The 25325-nt window shown below is 41.2% G+C and overlaps 1 protein-coding gene across 1 annotated transcript in view; it reads right to left on the bottom strand.

Moving 5' to 3' along the window:
* znf827 (zinc finger protein 827) overlaps positions 1-25325 on the bottom strand; it is a 90608-nt gene that overhangs the window by 60429 nt on the left and 4854 nt on the right. The window contains exons 2-4 of the mRNA XM_078406959.1: positions 13310-14323; positions 11015-11187; positions 7667-8153 (exon numbers count right to left, since the gene is read on the bottom strand). Of these exons, the coding sequence (XP_078263085.1) occupies positions 7667-8153; positions 11015-11187; positions 13310-14323 (1674 nt within the window). The remainder of the gene's footprint in view (positions 1-7666; positions 8154-11014; positions 11188-13309; positions 14324-25325) is intronic.

Raw genomic sequence — 25325 nt, 5'->3', positions numbered from 1 at the left:
AAGGAATTGGCTCATTTATCTTCATTGATGATACAACTGATAATGGTAGTAGCATAATGAATTCAAAGCTAAAAACATTGTCGATTGGCCAAGTCAATCACCCGATCTGAACCCAACTGAGTATGCCTTTTATATGCTGAAGAGAAAACTGAAGGGGACTAGTCCCCAAAACAAGTATAAGCTAAAGATGACTGGCAGAGAAACATCAGATACCCAGCAACTGGCGATGTCCATGAATCACAGACTTCAAGTGGTCATTGCATGCAAAAGATATGCAACAAAATACTAAACATGAATACTTTCATTTACATGACATTGCTGTGTCCCAAACATTATGGTGCTCTGAAATGGGGGGACTATGTATAAACACAGCTGTAATTTCTACATGGTGAAACCAAAATGTATAAAAATGGTCTTTATTAAAATCTGACAATGTGCACTTTAACCACATGTGATTTTCTTCTATTACAAATCTCAAATTGTGGAGTACAGAGGCAAATAAATAAATGATGGGTCTTTTTACCCAAACATAGAGGGCACTGTACCTTCCTGAAATTTAGTAGGGTTTGAAAAAAAATCAACCAATGGGTACACTACATCTACAGCCACTTCCTTGAAATAGGCACAAATGCCCTCATGTCCTGTTGATTTGTCTACCTTTATCCTGATGAGTTTTGCTAATACTTTATTCCTGTGCTTGGGATTTGAATATTTTTGCAAGCTCCTCCATGTTATTGTAAATTAGCCCATCTATTACCCGAGAGATATTTGCAATGTCCACAATGCCGAAGACGGATGAAAAATTATGACTGATTCCACCGGGTGGCGCCACGATGGCAGCCTCGCCGACAGTCTGTCTCTTTCATCTTTTTTTAATGTTATTTTTGGTGTGTTTAGAAAGTATGTGTTAATGTTCGCTGGTTTGTTTTATATAAGCGGGATGGTTGGGGGGAAACTTTTTTTTCAATCTCTCACCTTGCCAGAGATGCGATTGTTTTCCGGATCGAATCTCCTTTCGCTCTGCTGCTTAACAGCGTGGAGCTGGAGGCCTTGCTCGGGATTGACTTTGAGCCCCACAGTGGGGCGTGGACTTACCATCGGAGCTGATTGCTTGCCTGGGATCGACGCTCCAACCGCTGCCTGCGGACTTTAACATCAAGGAGCTTGCAGTCTCCAGTTGAGACCGACGACGGGAAGCTCCAAATGCCGCACGATGTTCGACTAGCCCCTACTCGGGGTAGATCGCCCAGCACGGGGGAGCCGAGATTCCCCCCCCACCCCCCGATGCAGGAGCTTGAACGTCCCGACGAGGAAGGCCCGCCGCCGGCTACGGGAGTCAAGATCGTTCCGTCAACGGAAGGTTAGAGGCCCCCAACCGCTGGAGGACAAAGAAGGGAGAGATTGAACTTTTTATCGCCTTCCATCACAGTGAGGAATGCGGAGGAGTCACCGTGGTGGATGTTCATGTTAAAATGTATTTTGTGTTCTGTTGCTTTTTATTGGTATGACTGTATGGCAAATGAAATTCCTCATATGTTGCAAAACATACTTGGCTAATAAAGTATGATTATGATTATTATGATTATGAAAAAAATGATTATTCTGCTGTTTCTTTGTTTCCTGTTCTTAATTCACCACCCTTGTTTTCCAGAGGTCCCACACTGACAGTAGCCAACTTCTTCCTATTTATATATACATAGAAAATCTTACTGCTTGCTTTGATATTGCACAGAGGTTTACTTTGAAAATCAATGTTCTCCCTTCTAATTAACTTTTTGTAGTCTTTCACGGCTGGATCCTAAAAAAAACAACCTTTTCTCACCTGCCTTTGCCACTTTATATGTCTTACTTTTCAATATATCATCTTTCACCTCCCTTGTTAACCACAGATAGTATCCTTTCGCATGGAACCCCTCATTTTAATTGGGGTAAACACCCATTTTCCAGTTGCTTGAATATCTATCACTTATTTTCTCCAGTCCATCTTGGACTACTCCACCATCTTCCCGTAATAATCCTCCTTATTTAAGTTGAAGACACTCTTTTTTTTTCCTGTGGTGTTCACCCTCAAACTGAATCTGGAATTCTATTATATTTATCACTACCACCATGGGAATCTTTAACCAAAGTTTGTTTATTAATCGAAGATAGACACAAAAGGCTGGAGTAACTCAGTGGGTCAGGCAGCATTTCTGGAGAAAAGGGATAGGTGATATTTCGGGTAGAGACCCTTCATCAGACTCCCTCCTCATTACGCATGACCAAATCCAATATAGTCTGAAGAAGGGTCTCGACCCGAAACGTCACCCACTACTTCTCTCCAGAGATGCTGCCTAACCCGCTGAGTAACTCCAGCATTTGTGTCTACCTTCGATTTAAACCAGCATCTGCAGTTCTTTCCTACACATAGCACATTCCCAGGTAGGGTCCGTAACGCACTGCACTCAGAAGGCATGTAGCCTTCATAACGAGAGTATAGGAGCATAGAGGTCCTTCTACAGTTGTACAACTACTCTTTCATTGACTACATTTATACCGCCGGCCGTCCTAAACTTCATTGATTTCAAGAAGGCGTTTGACTCGATTCATCGATGCAAAATGATGAGGATTTTGAAGGCTTATGGTATCCCTCCTCGTCTCCTGAGAGCCATTGAGGATATGCATTTGGGCACCAAGGCCAAGGTTGTTACCCCGGATGGCGAGAGCAAATTGTTCGAAATCCTCGTGGGGGTCTTACAGGGAGACACGCTGGCACCCTTTCTCTTTGTCATTGTCCTTGATTATGCAATAAGGCAGGCGCTCTAGGAACACAAGGACCTCGGCTTCACAATCACCCCAAGGCGTTCGAGAAGAATCGGGTCAGTCAACTTGTCAGACCTCGACTTCGCTGATGACATTGTCCTGCTGTCAAACCAAATTGGGGAGGCACAAGAGCTGCTCGGCAGGGTCGAAACGGAGTGCGAGAAAGCGGGCCTCCACCTCAATGCCAAGAAGACGGAGTACATGGCGTTCAACGGTGGTGACCATGAGCCTCTTAAGACCACTGGCGGTGCATCTCTCAAGAAAGTGGAGGACTTCAAGTACCTGGGAGCGAGGATGCAGAGCTTGTAGAATGAGGATTCAGAGCTTGTAGAATGACATCAAGGTCCAGAAAGCGCTCACATGGAAAGCCCTCAATAACATGGGGAATATCTGAACGTCTCAGATGTCTAAGGGTCTCATACTGAGATTCTTCCATGCAACTGTAGAGACAATATTATTGTACGGGTGTGAGGCATGGACTCTCACTCGAGCACTGTCCAAGTCTCTCGATGGTATCTACAACCGAATGCTCAGAAAAGTTCAAAATGTCAGTTGGAGGGACCGCACCACCAACGCCCAGCTCTTTGGGGAGATTCCACCTCTGACCGAGAAGATCAGGTCGAGAGAGATGAGGCTCGCTGGTCATTGCCACCGCCATCCAGAAATACCAGCAAACAAGGTTGTGCTGTGGGAGCCCACCCATGGAAGACGGAGCCCGGGACGACCAAACAAGACCATGCTGAAGACGTTGATGGAAGACGCATAGGTAGAGACAAAAGAGGAGCTTGCCAGCTGTATGGAGGACAGAGATGTGTGGGGCGTCCGTCACCGTGCCCGTCGGAAGCCAGCGCCACTGCGTCACTAATGTTTTCAACGATTTAAAATTAAATGACTAATGACTAAAACCCTGCATAAAGTGTCTCCTTTTGCAAGACAAGAATCAACTGCTTTCTGAAAGAGCAATCAACTTCACAGCTAAAAAAAAAAAAAAAAGGTTTACCCTGTGCACTTACTTCTGCACCCTGGAATATTTTAAATACTAATATATCTAAAAAGATATGCCACACGTGCAAGACTAAAACATGGAGGCTGTCGGTTATCGAGGCCTCGGCAAGGTCTGCAGCATACACATTTCCACACTTCCATACCTTATGCCCAATGCGAGAGGGGAGAAGAGGGGGTGCGATTCATCCTTCATTATGCTGCTGGCCTTGCCGAGCCAGCGTGAGGTATAAATTGAGTCGATGGAAGGGAGATTGATTTGTGAGATGGTCTGGGCTACGTCCACAATTCGCTGCAATTTCTTGCAGTCTTGGATGGAGCTGTTCCCAAACCAAGCAGCGATGCAGCCCGATAAAATGCTTTCTTCGGCGCATCTGTTGAAGATGGCGAGGGTTGCTGGGACATGCCGAACTTTCTCAGTCTTCTAAGGAAGTAGAGTCGTTGGTGTGCTTTCTTGGTTGTTGCTTCAACATGGGTGGTCCAGGAGAAGTTGTTGGTGATATTGGCTCCTGAGAATTTGAAGTTTTCAACCATCTCTGCTTCGACGCTGTCAATGCACACTGGGGTATGTGTAACTTGTCGCTTCCTGAAGTCGATCACTATCTTTGTCTTGCTGACATTGAGAAAAAGGTTGGTGCCTCGACACCAGTACACGAGGTTCTCAATCTCCATCCCGTACTCCGACTCATCATTATCTGATATCTGGCCCTCAATGATGGTGTCATCAGCGATTTTGTAAATTGAATTAGATTTGTACATTCTGCACATTCTGTTCAAGGAGTAAAGAAGGGGGCTGAGAATGCATCCTTGCATTACACCAGTATTGAGGATAATTGTAGAGGATGATTTGTTCCCTATCCTCACTGATTGGGGTCTGTTGGTCAGGAAGTCGAGGATCCAGTTGCAGAGATGACTGCTGACTCCAAGTCCCGTGAGTCTGGTGATGAGCTTGGATGGTGTAATAGGATTTCTTTCAGTACTGTAGATCTCAATTGACTACATGATTAAAATTTAGTGCTCAACTTCCTGGAGTGGAATTTGAGTCCATAACTTTTGATTCAGAGATGAAGGTGCCATTTTCAGTGCCCTTAAATATCGAGGACTAAAGAGATATTTGATTAAGGTCCTTCGGATTTTGAAACAACAGACACTTTATCTATTGGCACTGAGATGTCAAACAAAGAGAAAGAACTCAGTATTTCTGGAGAGGAAGCACTCCGCATGAAATACTGAGTATTTCGAAAGTATCTAGAGCAAGTGGCTGCCTTGCCTTAGCAGACTATGGTTTTTCTATTTATTACTTTATGTGGAATGCCGTATCCAGCAAAGCTTTCACAGGACAAAACCCTACATAAAGTGTTTCCTTTTGCAAGACAAAAATCAACTGCTTTCTGAAAGAGGAATCAATTTCACAGCTGAGAAAAAAAAAAGGTTTACCTTGTGCACTATACTCAGTCTTACTTCTGCACCCTGGAATATTTTAAATACTAATATATCTAAAAAGATATGCCACACGTGCAAGACTAAAACATGGAGGCTGTCGGTTATCTGGCAACTCTATTATGCAACAGAAATGAACTCTCCCTGCCCTTGCAGCTTAGGTTCCATGCATTTCATTACACAACCTGCACCATATTTAAATGTGATGTTTTTCTTTCTTGCAATTTTCATAAAGTTAGCCTGCCATTTTTTATCTTGGTTTTGATATTCAAAACAGATTTTTAAATGCACGATGAATAAATAACGTAAACCAGCTGAAGAATTATGTAATTGTTGTTCCCACACATATGCTATTGATCATAAAAAGGTGCAACTGTAAACATGCTCTTATATGCTAATGTACACAATTTGTAAAACATTGCTAAAAATGTTATAACAGCGTCACACACTGCAGGATTGTATTATAAAATAGAACCTCAAGATTGGTCCCACCACACACTCAACAGCTGCATTATTCTATTTTCTATGGTCCATGGTAAAAGTAAGCAAAATGCGACATTCATGATACACCAATGCATCATAAATCAAACTTCTGGTACAAATGAACTCATTCAAAGCTATTGAATGAGTGCAACGAAGAGCTGTTCTGAACATTCCAGAACATTACTTGATAATGCAATAAAAGCTTGGAATCAAGGAAACCTTATCTAACTGCCTGACTGTACGAATGTAGGATTTTACACTACTAACCAATTACAAATGTTGTGAAAGATTACAGGAAGTCAAGTCTGGGCTAATGTGATAAAGAATAATACGCTTTTTCAAACAAAATGCTGATATTTTGTTGGAGACAAGTGGAATGAAGTCACTCCAAGATGAAGCTTACTTGATCAGGTGAAGTAGTTGGGTTAAGTATTTGACATTTTACTCCTTCCAGTAAACATATTCTCTAATACTTGAAAGCTTTTGATAAGAAACAAAATAATTACTTTTTTTCAGCAATTGTAGACTATTCAGCACCATAAGAAAATAACTGCAGATGCTGGTACAAATCGACTTATTCACAAAATGCTGGAGTAACTCAACAGGTCAGGCAGCATCTCGGGAGAGAAGGAATGGGTGACGTTTCGGGTCGAGACCCTTCTTCAGACTGATGTCAGGGGGGCGGGACAAAGGAAGGATATAGGTGGAGACAGGAAGATAGAGGGAGATCTGGGAAGGAGGAGGGGAAGGGAGGGACAGAGGAACTATCTAATGTTGGAGAAGTCGATGTTCATACCACTGGGCTGTAAACTGCCCAGGCGAAATATGAGGTGCTGTTCCTCCAATTTCCGGTGGGCCTCACTATGGCACTGGAGGAGGCCCATCACAGAAAGGTCAGACTGGGAATGGGAGGGGGTGTTGAAGTGCTCGGCCACCGGGAGATCAGTTTGGTTAATGCGGACCGAGCGCAGGTGTTCAGCGAAGCGATCGCCGAGCCTGCACTTGGTTTCGCCGATGTAAATAAGTTGACATCTAGAGCAGCAGATGCAATAGATGAGGTTGGAGGAGGTGCAGGTGAACCTTTGGCTCACCTGGAAAGACTGTTTGGGTCCTTGGATGGAGTTGAGAGGGGAGGTAAAGGGACAGGTGTTGCATCTCGTGCGGTTGCAGGGGAAAGTGCCCGGGGTTGGGATGGTTTGGGTAGGAAGGGACGAGTGGACCAGGGAGTTACGGAGGGAATGGTCTCTGTGGAACGCAGAGAGGGGAGGGGATGGGAAGATATGGCCAGTGGTGGGGTCCCGTTGTAGGTGACGGAAATGTTGGTGGATGATATGTTGGATCCGCTGGCTGGTGGGGTGGAAGGTGAGAACGAGGGGGATTCTGTCCTTGTTGCGAGTGGGGGGAGGGGGAGCAAGAGCGGAGCTGCGGGATGTAGAAGAGACCCTAGTGAGAGCCTCATCTATAATGGAGGAGGGGAAGCCCCGTTTCCTGAAGAACGAGGACATCTCGGAAGCCCGAGTGTGAAACACCTCATCCCGGGCGCAGATACGGCGTAGACGGAGGAATTGGGAGTAGGGGATAGGCTATTCAGCACTATGTTTTTTTTCTGTTTTGTTCATTGATACCCTAAACTAAAAAAAATTAATCTTAGACCAAAAAAAATCAATTGATCATTTAGGATCAAGAGTTCAAACTTTTATCACCTTGTGTGAAAAATCATTTCAGATTTCACCTTGGAAACGGTCTACCTTACTGCATATGAGAGAAATATACAAATCATTGTCACATTTTAAAATTTTAAAAATCAATAAAATGTCTATTTTTTTAACTTTCAAAGCAAAAAAAAGCATCAACAGTCTCCATACAAATAAAAATGACCATCTGTTTAAAAGTATCAGACAAAAACAAAGCTGCATTTAAACCAGGAAAAGTGCATTACCTGATAAATTCAGAAGAAAATCTGTTGCAGAAATGTCTTGACTGTAGAGAAACACTTTCTGGATGCCTGTTGGATTAGATCTCTCCGATGGATTTGCTGAACCCTGCTGTATTGCTTCTGGTCTTTTGCCAAACCCATGAATATCTAGTAGTGATATACTGGTGACATTCATATCAATGGGTTCCTCTTTAACTGGCTTCAATGGGACAGCAGCTTCCTTGTAATTCTCTGCCATTGTTTCATCCAAAAGATGGTCCTCTATTTTAAACTTATTCCCAAGTAGTTGCGCTTCCTCGTTTTTATCAGCAGTCTCATTAGCAGGTAACCTTCCGACCTCAGATTCAATGATCTCTTCTTTGACCTTCACCTCTGTTCTGGGAAAGTGCTGATGACAGCGCATGTGGAGCTTTAAGCTGAAATGCCGAGACGAAGTGAAAGGGCAAAGGTCACAGTGGAAAGTTTCTCCTCTGTCCTGGTGCTGATGAACCTGGTGATTGACAAAGTTGTTTGTGAAGGGAACACGGGAACATGATAAAAAACTTGAGGTGAACCTGTACCCTCACCGCCTCCCAATTAAACACACGAGCACATTTTTTTCCAGTGTCATTTTAGTGAAAGAAACAGCTGCCGACAGACAAAAAAGTAAACAAAATGAGCTGTATGAATTAACAGTAATTTATTCACAAAATGCTGGAGTAACTCAGCAGGTCAGGCAGCATCTCAGGAGAGAAGGAATGGGTGACGTTTCGGGTCGAGACCCTTCTTCAGACTCGACTCTCGACCCGAAACGTCACCCATTCCTTCTCTCCTGAGATGCTGCCTTACCTGCTGAGTTACTCCAGCATTTTGTGAATAAATACCTTCGATTTGTACCAGCATCTGCAGTTATTTTCTTACACTGTATGAATTAACAGAGTGCATAAAAAAAACTACAACTATTTTATGTCTCAAAATTATTCTACAATAGATTATCCATGACTTAACCTAGCATCACAACTTAAAACAGAACATTCCATTTGAAAAGCAAATGGAAAAACGGCTTAGTGATGTCAACTAAACAAAAATGATAAATTTATTATACAGAAAATAGACTAGCATGCAGCTACTGTTTTATTTTGCAGGATTGAGGTGGGTTGAATGAACACAAAAGAATGCCCATGTTTTTAAATCAATTTTTAAACATATAAAATGAAAAATTTCCCTGAACTACCATTTAATGTGTTGATTTTTACCAATGAATCCCTTTAGTCATCTCACATGCATATTTTTTGAAACACATGTAAAGCCAGTTGTTTCTGTACATTACTGTGCCATAAAGAATACTAACCCTACCTCCTAAGTGTACGGCATTATTTACTATATATTTCCATGATATAGAGAGAGGTAATTTTGACCATACTATTTAGATTCTCTCTAATTTTCCTGTATTCTATTTTCTCTACAGAGCCTCCAACTTCTTCCTCCCCCACCCCAAGATTTAGTGACACATTAGAAGCAATTTAAAGAGGCCAATTCACCTCCCAACCTGCTTGCCTTTGAGATGTGAGAGGATACACGAGTACCATGGGGAAACCCACACTACCAGAGCGAGAACATGCAACAGGCGGTGAGGATTGAATCACGGTTGCTGGAGCAAAGAGGTAGCAGCTCTTATGCTCGCCACTGTATTTGAAAAAGTAAACTAGCTTTCTGAAGGGAACACTGCTTTGAATGTGCATATTGTATGTGCAAAATCAAAAATTACATTACAGATGCTGGAAACCTGAAATAAAACAGCTTCTGTGAAAAGAAAAGCAATTAACATTTCAGGTCCAAGACCCTTCTTCAGAACTGACCATTCAGAGCTGAAACATTAATTACGCATCCCCTTCCACAAACACTACTTGACCCAGAATATTTCCAGCATTTTCAGTTTTATTATGCATATTGGAATTGGAATAATAAATAGATGCATAAGCCTTAAAAAATACTTTTGAAGATTGAATGCAATGTCTTAAACAATTAGAATTTTGGTGACACCAAGGTGATTGGAGGTATTTCCACATTCTGCTGCATGGTCTGTCACTAGCTGCTACCCAAAGTTGCTGAAACTGAACAGGATAAATAACTCTCTCCTTTCTACTAGAAAATGCTGATTATGGTTTACCAAGGAAAGACACAAAATGCTGGAGTAGCTCAACGGGTCAGCCAGCATCCCTGAAGAATATGGATAGATGACGGGGGTTTGGGTCAGGACCCTTCTTCAGACTGACCCGCTGAGTTACTCCAGCATTTCTACTGAGTAGAGGAGATGAAGAATTCAAGAAATACCCACAGCTGGTTGATCTGCAGCTTCCTATTTATAATATTCTAAATGTTAAAAAGGTTATCATGCACAGTAAATTACCTTCTGCCCATAATACTTTAGGCCATGAGAAATAAAGGCTAGCTGAGTTTCACAGTGATAGCTATCAAGAAATAACACTAATTATATAACATTGGCAATAGAAGGCTGCCCAGTTATTTCCATGAAATTAAACTAGATCATTTGAACAACCAATTTATTCCTGGCGTTCATTTTATTTTGATATCCTACATTAATCTGGCAAAAAAACTAGACTCAAAGTGGATTATAATTGCTGCAAAATACCTAAAGCAACATAAAATAACGAAGTAAAAATCTATATTTTAAATATTTTCATTCTGATAATTTGTAGTTATGTTTTTGACAGAAAGTCTTGAAATTAGTTCACTGAAAAAACAAATATTGTTTTCTTCAAATTTCCCAACATCATTGATAGCTACTTGCTCAAACGTATTACCCAATTAAATATACACAGCGCTGTTACATTTTTCAGTCCCTGCTGGGATGTGGGAAAGGGATAGTAAGATGTGTACATAAAGGTCAAGGCAAAATCTTACTTTGCTTCACTTCTCCAATAAATCAAAACTTTTTTGGCTCATTGTACCTAATTTTTACACACAGAATGGTCACTTGGCGGGATACAAGATAACTAGTGTCCATACAATTGCCTTCAGAAGAGCAGAGTGAATTGGGGGGTAGATAATTTTCAAATTTTCATGTTAAAATGGGAATTATTTAGATTTGCTACGATTACAAACTTTCTATAAAGCTGGTTTTAGGATGATAATTCAAAATAACAATACTGCCTATTCATAGATAATCTTAATGGAGCTTTAAGATAAATCATGTTCCAGCAAATCGCAATGAGTTTGGGATTTCTCAGTGTTTGTCAACAGATACTTAACTAGTCTCTTTATTCAAATACTCGTAATATTCCACAATTCATCAGGAAAGCACATTGAGAAATAATCATTTATAAAAGCTTATGCCAACACGCCTGGTACCTTCATGTGTGATTTCAGATTGTCCTTGCGTGCACAACGGAATGGGCAGAGTGGACACTGGTGACTCTTTAGTCCTGTGTGAATCACCATGTGCCGTTTCCAGTAGCTCTTTCGTTTTATAACCAAGCCACAGATGGGACACTGAAAGGATTTTCCTCCCTCGTCGTCTGAAACTGTAAAGCGAAATAAAGCTACAGGTAATTCATCTACACTGCCGATCAGTTGGGACTGATTTTCTTTAATATAATCTACAACCATTAGACTGAAACGGAAATCAAAATGCCGCCAATCTAACTTATGTAAAATATTTTTACGTGTTTTATGTTTTTCTCCCAAAATTCACAGCTTGTAATTAACTAGTAGCTTTGCAGTGTAAGAAAATAACTGCAGATGCTGGCACAAATCGAAGGTATTTATTTCACAAAATGCTGGAGTAACGCAGCAGGTCGGGCAGCATCTCAGGAGAGAAGGAATGGGTGACGTTTTGGGTCGAGACCCTTCTTCAGACTGAAGCTTCTCCAATGTTTTATGGTTGCAAGCAAAAGTATACATTGACCTCAAGGATAAAGATCAGAATATCCACATAAAAGCTTGCTTATAAAGTAGGTTTAAAGTAGGGCTTCATCGAGAAGGTGGTTAGGGAGTTAGGTTTAGGGAACAAATTCCACAGTATCAAGGAATCAAGAGTATGAAATGCAAGGAGATTAGAGAAAAGCAAGATCATTTGTAAAACAAAGGAGATAAATGAGCCAAAACGAATCAGCATCTTCTGGTGAGGCACATTGCAGCCTCCGTGAACATTAAATTCAACAATTTTATATAATTGCCTTTTCCTGTCTGCAAATGAACCCACTAGCTCTGCTAACTATGCATTTGTAATATTAACAAGATTTTCCTCTCTCCACAAACACTATCTAATCTGCTCGATATTTCCAGCATTCTCCTTTTGGCTTTGGGTTTCAGCAACATCTCGGACCTGCATTTAGCACCTTTAATATGTTATCCCGCCGCCTGCAACTATCTTTTTATATATTGAGCAAACAACCGCATAAACAGCGAGTTCACTTGGGCAATCCTGGCCTGATAAAGATATTCCCGAGGTCTTATCCATCCCTTACCCAGCCTCTCTGCAACTTAAAAACTTGTTTTTCAACTTTACCAATTCTAATGAAGGGTCTTAGACCTGAAAAATTAACTGCATCTCTTTCCACAGCTGCTGCCTGGCTTACTGGGTGTTTGCACCATTTTCTGTTTGTAAATCAACCAGAGACATAGGCAAAATATATGCAGCATTGGAGACAGGCAGCCGTGTTAGTTGAAAACAAAACACTATTGAAGACTAACAGCTTGAATACTAGATTAGTTTAATCTTAGCATGTTGAATTAAGGTTTCAATGGCAGCAGGGCTGAGACAATGGCAGATATGGACAATTAGGACATTTCTCCCACTGAGCTTAAAAACGCAGGGTCAAATAAGGTGTTATGCAACACCGATTCAGCTCAAGATAATGAGGAATAAAACTGGTGTATACTGAGTTTATGGCAAAGGTTGGAAATGTTTTATTTGGTATACCAAATGATAAGCTATATGAAACTAATTTACTCAAAACGGATATTGAACAAACAAAGCTCATGAGATGGCACCAAAAAATAACAGATTTATAACCTGCCTATAATGCTAGCCCAAATTTGACAACATTTCTATTGGATTTTGTCAGCATCCATAAAAAGTGTAAACATGACCATGCAGCACCCCCCCTATCCAACAGAAAATGACATTCACTGTAGAGGCCGAAGGTATTTATTCACAAAATGCTGGAGTAACTCAGCAGGTCAGGCAGCATCTCAGGAGAGAAGGAATGGGTGATGTTTCGGGTCGAAACCCTTCTTCAGACTGAACGTCATCAGTCTGAAGAAGAGTCTCGACCCGAAACGCCACCCATTCCTTCTCTCCTGAGATGCTGCCTGACCTGCTGAGTTACTCCAGCATTTTTCTGAATAAATACCTTCGATTTGTACCAGCATCTGCAGTTATTATCTTATTCACTGTAGAGGCTCTCAGGCTCACTTTTAAAACAGAAGTATTCCCTTCAAAATACACTTGTTGGGGACCTCTGAATACTTTCAATGCAGGTCCCTCCCTATCTTTGACATCTGCAGTTCGGATAAATAGTCCATTAGGAGATCTAAAAGTGCTTCAAAATAACAAGTAAATATGCTAGACACAAAAATTTCTTAAAAGACCAGACATCAAAACAAAAACACTTTGCGGTTTTAACTATAATATACTCTTACCTTGATTGACAGGCTTCACAGACTTCTGCTTCGGTGCCGGCAACAACAATTCCAATGGAGCTGATGGAATTAATTTTTCTTGTTTCACTTCCATAGATCTTAAGGTATCTCCTGGGATCAGTTGATCTTTTCTCTCAACCAACATATTGCCAGCAGCTCTAGCTGCAACTTCTTTTAGGAGCGCAGCTGATGAGGTCATTGAGGCCAGAGAAAGGAAAGAACTTCCTGGACGCTTGTGATCTTGAGCAGAAGACTGGCTTCTTTCACTAACTTTCTTTGAGAGAGCAGCCAGTGCAGAACTCGCCGACTGCTTTTGTATAGGGCTGTAAGGCGATGAGTATGGACTAAATCTCATTGGCTCCACTACCCTTGAAAGACTTTTGTCCAGGCGAACTGCATTTGCAGCTGCTTTAAGTTTTTGTGTGGCTGAAGCAGGTGATAAACTACAAGACGATGAATTTTGCAGCCAAATATCCTGGTCCCACATAAAGTTGTTACTTGGACTAAAATTACTACTTTGTTCCTGCTTGGCAGCTGACTTCCTAGCAAGAACACTTAGTTGTAGTGCATGAGGGGAAGATGGTGACAAAGGCAACACTGAAACAAGACCATCTACACAAGATTCTTTTTCCTTAGCTCCCAGACCAGAAGTGCCGCTGACTGGCCCAGACTCCAGCAGTCGTCTCAAATTGCTACTCATTGGTTTGTGCAAAGCCTGGGATCCCATTTCATGTAACAATGATGATGAAACAGGTGATAATGCATCCTGTTTTCCCAAGTGGTCTCCAACCTGATCATTTTCAGAGACTAAGAATTCCAATGAGTTCCTCATGGGAGTTGTGCTTCCCAACGAGTTATCTGGAGAAGTTTCGTGTTCTTGCTGCTTTTTCCCAGGTGACGCATTAAGGTCCTCGTGTGCATCTAGATAGGAGACTTCAGAAGGAGTTTCAGAGGCATTTCCAAACCAATCCTCTTCTTCACCCAATTCTTCTCCTGTTTCTTCTTCATTTCCATCTTGAAAAGAAATTGGGGAATTTAGCAGAAACTGAGAATATAGCAGTTTTATTGAAAGAACTAAAATTTCTTGTTTAAAATAATACTCATTTCCTAGAAGCTAATTTATCAGCCAAATTTTCCAAAATCTAGAGAAATTAAAACTTACTACATTCCCCAAATTAAAGAGCCAAATTAAATTCCTTCAATTTGTTTACATCTACACTAAGTTGTCAATTAGTTACCATATTTTATATATATCCTTCATTTGGCTTTCACCTTTACTCAAACATATGTGAAATATAACATCCCAACATCCGACAACGATGAGACCCTCAGCTGGTTTAATATGTCCAATTCTGACCAACTTTACTCAGGTCTTGCGGTCAAAAGAAGGGGATAGATCGATCCAGGAATTTACACTTTCAGTCTAGAAAAGGGTTAATAAAGGTGTTCAAAATTATGAAAGGGTTTTGAGTAAGGGTAAATAAGGAGATACAATTTCTAGTGACTGAAAGATTTGTAACCAGAGGACACGGATAACTGACAAAAAGAACCAAGGGGAAGATGAATAATTTATTTTACACGGAGTGTTGTTATGATTTGGAATACAATATCTGAAAGGGTGGTGGAAGTAGATTATTTGAAGAGGGAATTGGATATATACTCAAAAAAATGGCTAAGTGGACAGAAATGGAACTAAATGCATAGTTTTTTACAAAAGTTAGTCAGGCACATTGTACCAAACGGGTTTCTTTTATCCCAAAAGAAAATAAATTTCCAAACAGCTGGGGTCTAGCAATATATTAATGTTTGCTAGGTGAAACAAAAAAAATTGCTAATGCCAAGCATAAAGCACAGTACTCACTTGTAATTGAAGGAATACAAAGAACATTTCTGTATTAGTTAAAATAATGACAGTGCATTGGTAATGTTCAAAATCTTATTTTCATGCTCATGACCAAAATTGAAAACAAGTACATCTTTAATAATGGCTGTCGAAGAATTGGAAATTTTGCATATTTATAGAAAAATCAAATCCATATAACGTTAATGGTCACCTCCATATCTCTGTTTAATAGTTAAAATTAGATCAGTTTATGCAATTGCCCTTTTGATCACTTCATAAATATCACAAACACAAACTCATTATTCTCTTCCCATGAAAGAACAATGATCACAACTGCCTTTGGATAGGCATCAGCAAAACCCATGATTCAGAACTCCCACAAAAGTGATTTTCTAAAGAATAGGGCTTTTCTAAATCACACTTCATAGGGCAAACCATATTTTCACATCTCTCTCAGATAGGAAATGGCAACAGCAATATTGTGTTACTAGCCAGAGCTCTGATGTTTAAACAATTGGTGCATATAGGTTCCCCTTCCTGCAAGCAGCCAGAGGTCACTACTAAAATACAAAATGCCTTACTGACTATTATTAGATGCTTTCTCACATCTCAATCAAAAGAGGTTTTATTATCCGTGGTATAGTATGAAAGTGAGCATGGAAGAACCTTAATAAGTAGCACCATGCTGGTTAACTGCACACAAAGCATCACCCTCAACAGTTGGTCCCTGGCAAGGACAACAGAGACTTTCTCATCAACATACAAATTACTGGGAACCCAGCCGGTCAGGAAGCGTCTGTACAGAGAAATAGACATTTTGGGTCGGGTCATTCTTCAGATAGAATGTAGGTACTTTGTATTTTGCTCAAGAATCCAGCATCTTCAGTTCCTCGCGTTTCCAAAGACCTCTTTTTGCCGAGTCCAAATCAATTAACTGCCAAGAGTACATCTGTGTCGTCAAATGCGATACTTATACACGGTGATCTTACATGGACGTTTCCAAAACTTTTAATGGAAATCTACCCACATGCTCTTTTTCCTGACAAATGGAACCTGTCACCATTTTATAGATAATAGACAATAGGTGCAGGAGTAGGCCATTCAGCCCTTCGAGCCAGCACCACCATTCAATGTGATCATGGCTGATCATTCTCAATCAGTACCCCGCTCCTGCCTTCTCCCCATACCCCCTGACTCCACTATCCTTAAGAGCTCTATCTAGCTCTCTCTTGAATGCATTCAGAGAATTGGCCTCCACTGCCTTCTGAGGCAGAGAATTCTACAGATTTACAACTCTCTGACTGAAAAAGTTTTTCCTCATCTCCGTTCTAAATGGCCTACCCCTTACTCTTAAACTCTGGCCCCTGGTTCTGGACTCCCCCAACATTGGAAACATATTTCCTGCCTCTAACGTGTCCAACCCCTTAATAATTTTGATTTACATACTTACTGTAGAAGGATTCTATTATGTCTTTCACAGTTATTTATGCACATCTCACCCACATGCTTCTGATTCTGCTTTATATACCCATCAGTACTAATAAATGAGTAAACTGGTACCCTATTGGCTGTAGTTTGGTACTTCCACATTTCTTTGTTCTGCCTAAAAAAAATATTAACATAATAGAAGGGATCTAAACTTGTAGGACAGAAGCCACCCATTCGTCACTGGATGACTACCGGCTTGTGAAAAAATTCATTAAGTTCCACTTCTTTCCGCTCAGCCTTTTGAATATATATCCAATTCCCTCTTCAAAGAATATGCTTCTACCATCCTTTCAGGCAGTGTTAGCTGGTTGGTTGCTCAAACCTAGATTAACTTGTAAACATGCCTATAGTTTAGGGTTTCTATGCTTTTCATACTGTCAGCCATTCTCCTTCAGAAATAAAACAGAACTGATGAAAGGTCATTGACATGAACCATTAACTTTGTTTCTCTCTTTGTAAATGTTACCTAACTTCTTGGGCATTTCCAGGATTTTGTGTTTTATTTCAAATTAACAGCATATGCATATTTTAGAGTCACAAGTAAAGAGGGAAAAAAAGGCAGAGAAATTATCAAAAATAGCATAACAGAAAGGTGGGTAATATTGCTTTATTTGATGTCAGATTGAAAATACCTCTGCAGAAAATACACCAAGAGATGCAATAGTTGTCATTTCATCTCCAAAGTTCCACTGTCCAAAGCTTTTTCTTCCCAAGCCATTTCACTTTTACTCTATGTGCTACTCAGCATATGACTTCTCATATTAGGAGATAATACAGAAATTTTGCAGGATACCGTTCTTTAATTGCAAGGGTAATCCCGAGCTTCCTGAAGCTTATCGAGTTAATTTTTCACTCTACACTAACATGGGAGTACTTTTCTGAGAAGACATAAAAACTCAAGATCACTTTTTGCTAGGGCACTCTTTAACCCTCTGGCCTCGAGTAGTAACACAGATCTTTTAGACACAATATGATCCAAAAAGCAGCTCAGACATGATCAGTAAGAGCTGTGTAGTGCACACCCCTCCAGCTGTATATCTCACAAAAATGCATTGATAGCTGGCTAAGCCATCCTTACACATCAGAATGAGCAAAACTGCAAACAGGCTAAATATTGTAAATATCACTGGAAAATAATTTAAACACTGTTTTTGTTCATTTATTTTTTGAAAATGTAAATCACCTTAAGCTTACTCTCCCCCTTAGCCATTCATCTCCATGGAAATGGAGAGAATTGCAAAACCTATGCCCAGTATAACCTGTTGCAGGTTCAGAGGCAGATTTCACAGGGAAGCTGCTGATATTCTACAGGTTAGAAATCCAACAATATTTCCCCAGCGTTATGATTCGGTTGTTGTCTTGTACAGTTCTATTTGGCCCTGCTTTTATTTACTTGGCCCCAATGTTTTGTATCTTTCAGCTTTAGTTCACTTCCTATTAACTATGTGATCCATTCATTATAATATTTACAATTTTCCAACATTCCAGCTATTGGAAGAACCAAAGCAAGCTAAACACGAGTAAGACCACCACAAATATTTAGGATGGAGTTCATCATTCTACAAATGCAGCACTTCTCATTTATAACTAAAGTTAAATTTACGGTATAATTTGTCAATTTAGCTGCAATACTAGTTCACCTTTTATAACACTAATTGTATGATTGTACACTAATCATATATTATCACCTGTCTTCTAACTTTAACCCCATTAAAAACTAGGAATTAATTCAAGGCTGATTAGTAACAAACTCAACACATTTGCTTTGGTTTCACAATTTTATATACTTAACCACTGCATTGGAAATCTTCAAATTATTCAGCTTGAACAATACTAAAAGTTTGTAAAATTGTCATGATCCATGCAGTGGCACAGAGTGGTGGAACACCTGTAGAGGACATTGATCCATCGCCTGGCCAGGACGACCAGTGCAACCTCAACTCAATGCCACTGCCAGGACAATGGTCCTTTATAACTTTATGGCCAAGTTAAGACTGACACTTTAAAAAAATACTTGGACTTGAAGGCTGAGATCATCCCGTGAATGGAAGGCTCGAAGCACCCAACCGCGGGAGAACAAAGAAGGGAAGAAGTTTGAACTTTTTTTTTCACCTTCCATCACAGTGAGGAATGTGGAGGAGTCGCTGTGGTGACTGTTTATGTTAAAATGGGGATCTTATTGAAACGTATAAGATTATTAAGGGGTTGGACATGTTAGAGACAGGAAACATGTTCCCAATGTTGGGGGAGTCCAGAACAAGGGGCCACAGTTTAAGAATAAGGGGTAGGCCATTTAGAACTGAGATGAGGAAAAACTTTTTCAGTCAGAGAGTTGTGAATCTGTGGAATTCTCAGCCTCAGATGGCAGTGGATGCCAATTCTCTGAATGCATTCAAGAGAGAGCTAGATAGAGCTCTTAAGGATAGGGGAGTCAGGGGGTGTGGGGAGAAGGCAGGAACGGGGTACTGATTGAGAATGATCAGCCATGATCGCATTGAATGGCAGTGCTGGCTCGAAGGGCCGAATGGCCTACTCCTGCACCTATTGTCTATTGTCTATAAAATGTACTTTGTGTGTTTTGTTGCTTTTTATTGGTATGACTGTATGGCAAATCGAATTCCTCGTATGTTGCAAAACATACTTGGCTAATAATGTATGATTATGATTATCATTATGATGAAGGGTACAGGATAGCATCTAAAACGCGGCGACATTTGCACACTGACTCAGTGTGGTCTGTATCTTACACTCTTATACTCCGTATGATTGCACCTAATGTATACTAAGATTGTCAAAATGAACTGGAAGCAAAACAAAAAGCATTTCTTTGGATTTAGGTACACATTACAATAAAGTAGGAAAAAAATCTGCAGATGCTGATTTAAATCGAAGGTAGACACAAAAAGTAGAATCGAACCATGGAATGAAGAAGTACTTTCTCATCTCACTCCTGAATATCTCAACTCTTATGTTGTGGCTCATATCAATGGAAGCAGTTTTTTTTTCTCCTCTCTTATTAAAAATATTTTTAAAATCTGCCTAGATGTCAATCGTGCATAAAGATTCATGGTAGTACATTATTCAAATAAACAACAGAATTACTACCATGATAAAACTCTCTTGTGTGTAAAAATCTCACAGCATTATAATGTCAAATGTCCATCTATCTCCCTTTGAATTTATACTCAAAGTAGATAATAAAGGAAACAATTCAAAATAAATGTCTAGTCTCACAAGTATAATCATTTTATTTACTAAGAATTTGTGGAGGTGAAATTATGTTTTGAATTGTTGTCTTAATTGGGCCAACAGTAATAATATCAATTGCTGCAACATTGATTTTCCAGTTTTTCCCAGCCTTGAATGATAATTGAAGTATTCTGAGAAGTAATAACTGAGGAAATAACATCTCTGAATAAGATTATGTTCAAAATGTTTGTAAAGAAGCATTAAGTTTTTAAAAAACCACTTATTTCACACGCAATCCCATTAAACAAGTACACACTTCACTCTCGATAGACACAAAAAGCTGGAGTAATCGTGTCAGGCAGCATGTCTGGTGAAAAGGAATAGATGACGTTTCCAGTCGAGACACTTCTTCAGACTGAACATGGGGAAAGGGAAACGAGAGATATAGAAGGTACATAGAACAAATGATTGAAAGATATATAAACAGCAACAATGATCAAGGAAAAGCGGAGCCCACAATGGTCCATTGTTGGCTGCAGAATAGATGTTAACGAGTTGTACAAACAGTGAAACTCCATAGGGCGACTGTGAAACTAGCACAACAACTAGGGTGGGGGAGGGACAGAGAGAAAGAGGGGATGCAAGGGTTACTTGAAATCAATATTCATACCGCTGGGTTGTAAGTTGCCCAAGCGAAATATGAGGTGCTGTTCCTCCAATTTGCGTTTGGCCTCACTCTGACAATGGAGGAGGCCTAGGACAGACAGATCATTATGGGAATGGGAACGGGAGTTAGTGTTTGGCAACCAGATCACAAAGCCCAAAGCAGACTGAGCAAAGGTTCTTCTGTGAAATGATTGCCCAGTCTGCACTTGGTCTCGCCGATATATAGGTTTCCACCCCTGGAACAGTGGATACCGTAGATGAGGTTGGAGGAGGTACTAGTGAACCTCTGCCTAACCTGAAAGGACTGTCGGGGTCCTTGGACCGCATCGAGCGAGGTGGTATAGGGACAGGTGTTGCATCGCCTTCATTTGCAGGAGAAGGTACCTAGGGAGGGGGTGGTTTGGGTAGAAAGGGACGAGTTAACCAGGGAGTTGCAGAGGGAACAGTCTCTGCAGAAAGGAGTGGAAATCAGAAGACGTGACTATATTAGGAATAACGACCAGAAAGTTCATGGTAGACTCAAGACTGCACAAAGGTTTGCTACGTTTGATGATTGACTTTGATCAACTGTACTTGGATTCCGGTGTATTTTCATAAGCAGAAACTAACCCATCAGAAAAGATTATAGCACTACAATTTCCTCACAGTATAGCTGCTCTGTCCACACAGCACTTGGGAAATAAGTAATGGGAGTCAGACTATAATAATTTACAGAAAGGCATAGCCCTAGCAGCTTCAAAGAATGAGTCCCAGTGCACATCATGCACACAAAAATTAGAATGTGTAATAAGTGTAAAATAGTGTAAAAAGCACTATCAGTTCTCTATCGTTCTTCACAGGAGCATAGCGATGCCAAATAAGGTTCAAAGCTCAACCTCAAACTTTACTCATCTTGGTTGAACAAGGCCAGAGTGTGACAGATAACCCAAGTCAAGGTAGAGTAAAATATCCCATAGTTCTTGAATTCCTATTGTGATTCGCGATCTTTGCTTTAAACCTGCACATAGGATGTCATACGAGGATGTCAGGTTCAATTGCGATATCTCAGTCGTTGAATAACGTGCAAAACACAACAGCAAGGCATACAAATGAAGCACCACCTAATCAGCTAAGCAAGGAAGGGCAATGAACGAAATATGACAAAGGTCTAACATATTCGGGAACAGTGTGAAGTGTAATGAGGAAAAAACAGGGCCATTATTGATTATTGGCATTATTCAGTGTTACAGATTCTGGTAACAAAACTGAAGAGCCTGCATGTTCATAATTACTGCAGATCAGTATGCATCTCGCAGCCTATCCTCTCACGTAACCTGAACAGAGGCAATCAATAACCTTCCAATTCCATAGCAACTACCAAACGAATAGGTCAATGAAGGATTTGTATCCACAGAGCAGCTGAAAGGAAACCACTTTTAAATCTTCTTTCAAATTTGAGGAAGGATATTCTTGCTATTGAGGGCGTGCAGCGTAGGTTTACTAGATTAATTCCCGGAATGGCGGGACTGTCATAAGTTGAAAGACTGGAGCAACTAGGCTTGAAAACGCTGAAATTTAGAAGGATGAGAGGGGATCTTATCGAAACCCCTTATTAAGGGGTTGGACACATTAGAGGCAGGAAACATGTTCCCAATGCTGGGGGAGTCCAGAACCAGGGCCACAGTTTAAGAATAAGGGGTAGGCCATTTAGAATGGAGATGAGGACAAATTCTCTGAATGCATTCAAGAGAGAGCTAGATAGAGCTCTTAAGGATAGCGGAGTCAGGGATATGGGGAGAAGGCAGGAACGGGGTACTGATTGAGAATGATCAGCCATGATTACATTGAATGGTGGTGCTGGCTCGAAGGGCCGAATGGCCTATTCCTGCATCTGTTATCTATTATTTAATAAACAGAAATAAAGGATATTCTTACATTTTTAAAATAAGTTTACATTTTATAAATAACAATTTATGGCTTTTAGATGGAATAAATGAAACAATCGGAGCACCACCTCTTTGTATTCAAAAAGCCAGATCAGGATACCTTGAGACAAAAGCAAGTTTTGTCAACAGATTTGTTCTTCTGATAACTAAGATATTTACCTCCATGTGTTAAATATTTTCTGGCAATAATCATGGTGTGGCAATTTAGGGTTTAATAAAGACAATGGCTGGTATTAGCCAAGCATTGGATGACAATCAGTGACAATGCCACTTATTACAATGACTTTTCTGCAAATTAAAAACTTGAATTATTACGAACTAAAAATACTAACTTGCTTACAGCAACTGTTGATTATAATCTGAAAAATATCAGTGATTGTTGTTGTTAAAAGTACAAAAGAATAATAAAGTAAATTGAGCAGCACAGTGGCACAGGCATCGAGTTGCTGTTTTATAGCACCAGTAAACCGGGTTCGACCCTGACATCAGGTGCTGTTTGTATGGTCTCCCTGTGACCATGTGGGTTTTCCCCAGGTGCTCTGGTTTCCTTCCACATTCCAAAGACATGCAGGTATGTAGGTTAATTGGCTTCTGTAAATTGTCCCTAGTGCGTACGATAGAACTAGTGTTCGGGTGGTCGCTAGTTGGCACAGACTCTGTGGGCCGAAGGGCCTGTTCCCACACTGTATCTGTATACCACAGTATGTACCTCTGTATACAGTGTATCACTGTATATGAATTCCCAGAGGAGCAATTCCAAGAATCACATTCCCACCCTTCATACTGTCCAACAACACCCCCCCCCCCCCCCCCCCCCCCAACACAATTTATTATTTCCAATGTATATGCCCATCAGCACCCTTTTCATTCTTGTTGAAACAAGGAACTGCAGAAAGTGGTTTACACAAAGGCACACAAAGCACTGGAGTAACTTAGTGGGTTAAGCAGCATCTTTGGAGAACATGGATAGGTAACGTTTCAGTCTGAAGAAGCTCCTGACCCAAAACGTCACCTATCCATGTTCTCTAGAGATGCTGCCTCACCCTCTGAGTTACTCCAGCACTTTGTGCCTTTTTGATCCTTCAATGCCATTAATCTATACTACATGGTAATTTACAAGAACTAATGAACCTACCAGTGTATTTTAGGCACAGAAGGAAACCAGAGCACCCCGAGGAAAACCATACGGTCACAAAGAGAATTGCAAACTCCACAGAGACAGATCCAAGGTCAGGGTTAAATCTGAGTCCATAGAGCTACAAGTAGTGCCATAATGCCACCCTGCTGGGAAGTTATTAGAATGGCCATCACAAAGTAAATAAGTGACAAGTAGTTTGTCAGCTATCAATATCTACCATATCTACAGGGACATTATTTGTAAAGCAAAACTGATCCAAAACTGAACAAATGCAAACCTCTCTCCCAACTGTTTTCCTCATTCCATCAAATCAAAGAGTAAAGCAATAACTTTGAGCCAGTGGTGCTGCAGTCACCAGGTCTACATCACCACTGACCATGTTAAATATAAACAAGCCATCTCCCTGAAATATTTAATATGATATTGTATGTACAGAAGCATGTGGCAGGGTGTCAGGGACATCACTGGCTACAAAAGCAGCCCTGCCTGCCCCCCACAGCGATGCCTCACTAACCAACGAGCTTAACACCTTCTTTGCCTGCTTCGAAACTGGCAACACCACCATGAGGGGAAGAACCCCAGCCAAGACGGAGGGACTGGTCTTAACACTGAGCACACAGGATGTACAACACGCTCTGCGAAGGGTCAACCCACGCAAGGCTGCAGGCCCGGATGGAGTTCAAGGAAGGGTACTTATGGACTGTGCTGAACAGTTGGCTGAGGTATTCACCAGGATCTTTAACCTGTCGTTATCTCTGGCTACGGTCCCCAAGTGCCTGAAGTCGGCTACCATAGTGCCGGTGCCGAAAAAAGCAAAAATCACCAACCTGAACGACTACCGTCCGGTTGCCCTAACCCCTATAATCATGAAGTGCTTTGAAAGGCTGGTCCTCTCACACATCAAATCCAGCATCCCTGCCTCACTGGACTCGCATCAATTTGCATACAGGGCAAACAGATCCACAGAGGACGCCATCCCGCCGCCTCTTCACACTGTCCTGACTCACCTGGAGAGACAGGGCACGTATGCGAGGATGCTATTCATAAACTATAGCTCTGCCTTCAACACAGTCATCCCCACCAGGCTCATCACCAAACTCCACCAGCTAGGCCTCAGCTCGTCGTTATGCGACTGGATCCTGGACTTCTTGATGGAGCGACCGCAGACAGTGAGAATGGGCCCGCACCTGTCCTCCACTATCACCCCGAGTACCAGCACACCACAGGGCTGTGTTCTGAGCCCCATGCTCTACTCCCTATTCACTCACGACTGTGTTCCTGCATTCGACACCAACACCATTGTCAAGTTTGCAGACAACACAATGGTGATCGGGCTGATCACCAACGGTGCTGAAACAAAATACAGAGCGGAGGTGCAGAACCTGGCAGACTGGTGCTCAGATAACAACCTGTCCCTAAATACCACCAAGACCAAGGAGCTGATCATCAACTTCCGTAGATCACACAACGGGGAATACGCTCCTATCTTTATCAACGGGGACAGTGTGGAGAGTGTCCAGCTTCAAGTTTCTGGGCACTCACATTTCGGAGGATCTCACATGGTCCACTAACACCGCTGCGCTGGTCAAGAAGGCACAGCAATGACTGTTCTACCTGAGAACACTGAAAAAGTCTGGTCTACCCCAACAGCTGCTGACGACCTTCTACCGCTGCACCATAGAGAGCATCCTAACGCATAGCATCCCTGTGTGGTATCTCAGCTGCACGGAGGCAGAGAGGAGAGCTCTTCAGTCCATAGAGCTCAGA

The sequence above is a fragment of the Rhinoraja longicauda genome, chromosome 1 (genome assembly GCF_053455715.1).
Source record: "Rhinoraja longicauda isolate Sanriku21f chromosome 1, sRhiLon1.1, whole genome shotgun sequence".
NCBI lineage: Eukaryota > Metazoa > Chordata > Chondrichthyes > Rajiformes > Arhynchobatidae > Rhinoraja > Rhinoraja longicauda.
This window is presented reverse-complemented; position numbering and strand designations above follow the sequence as displayed.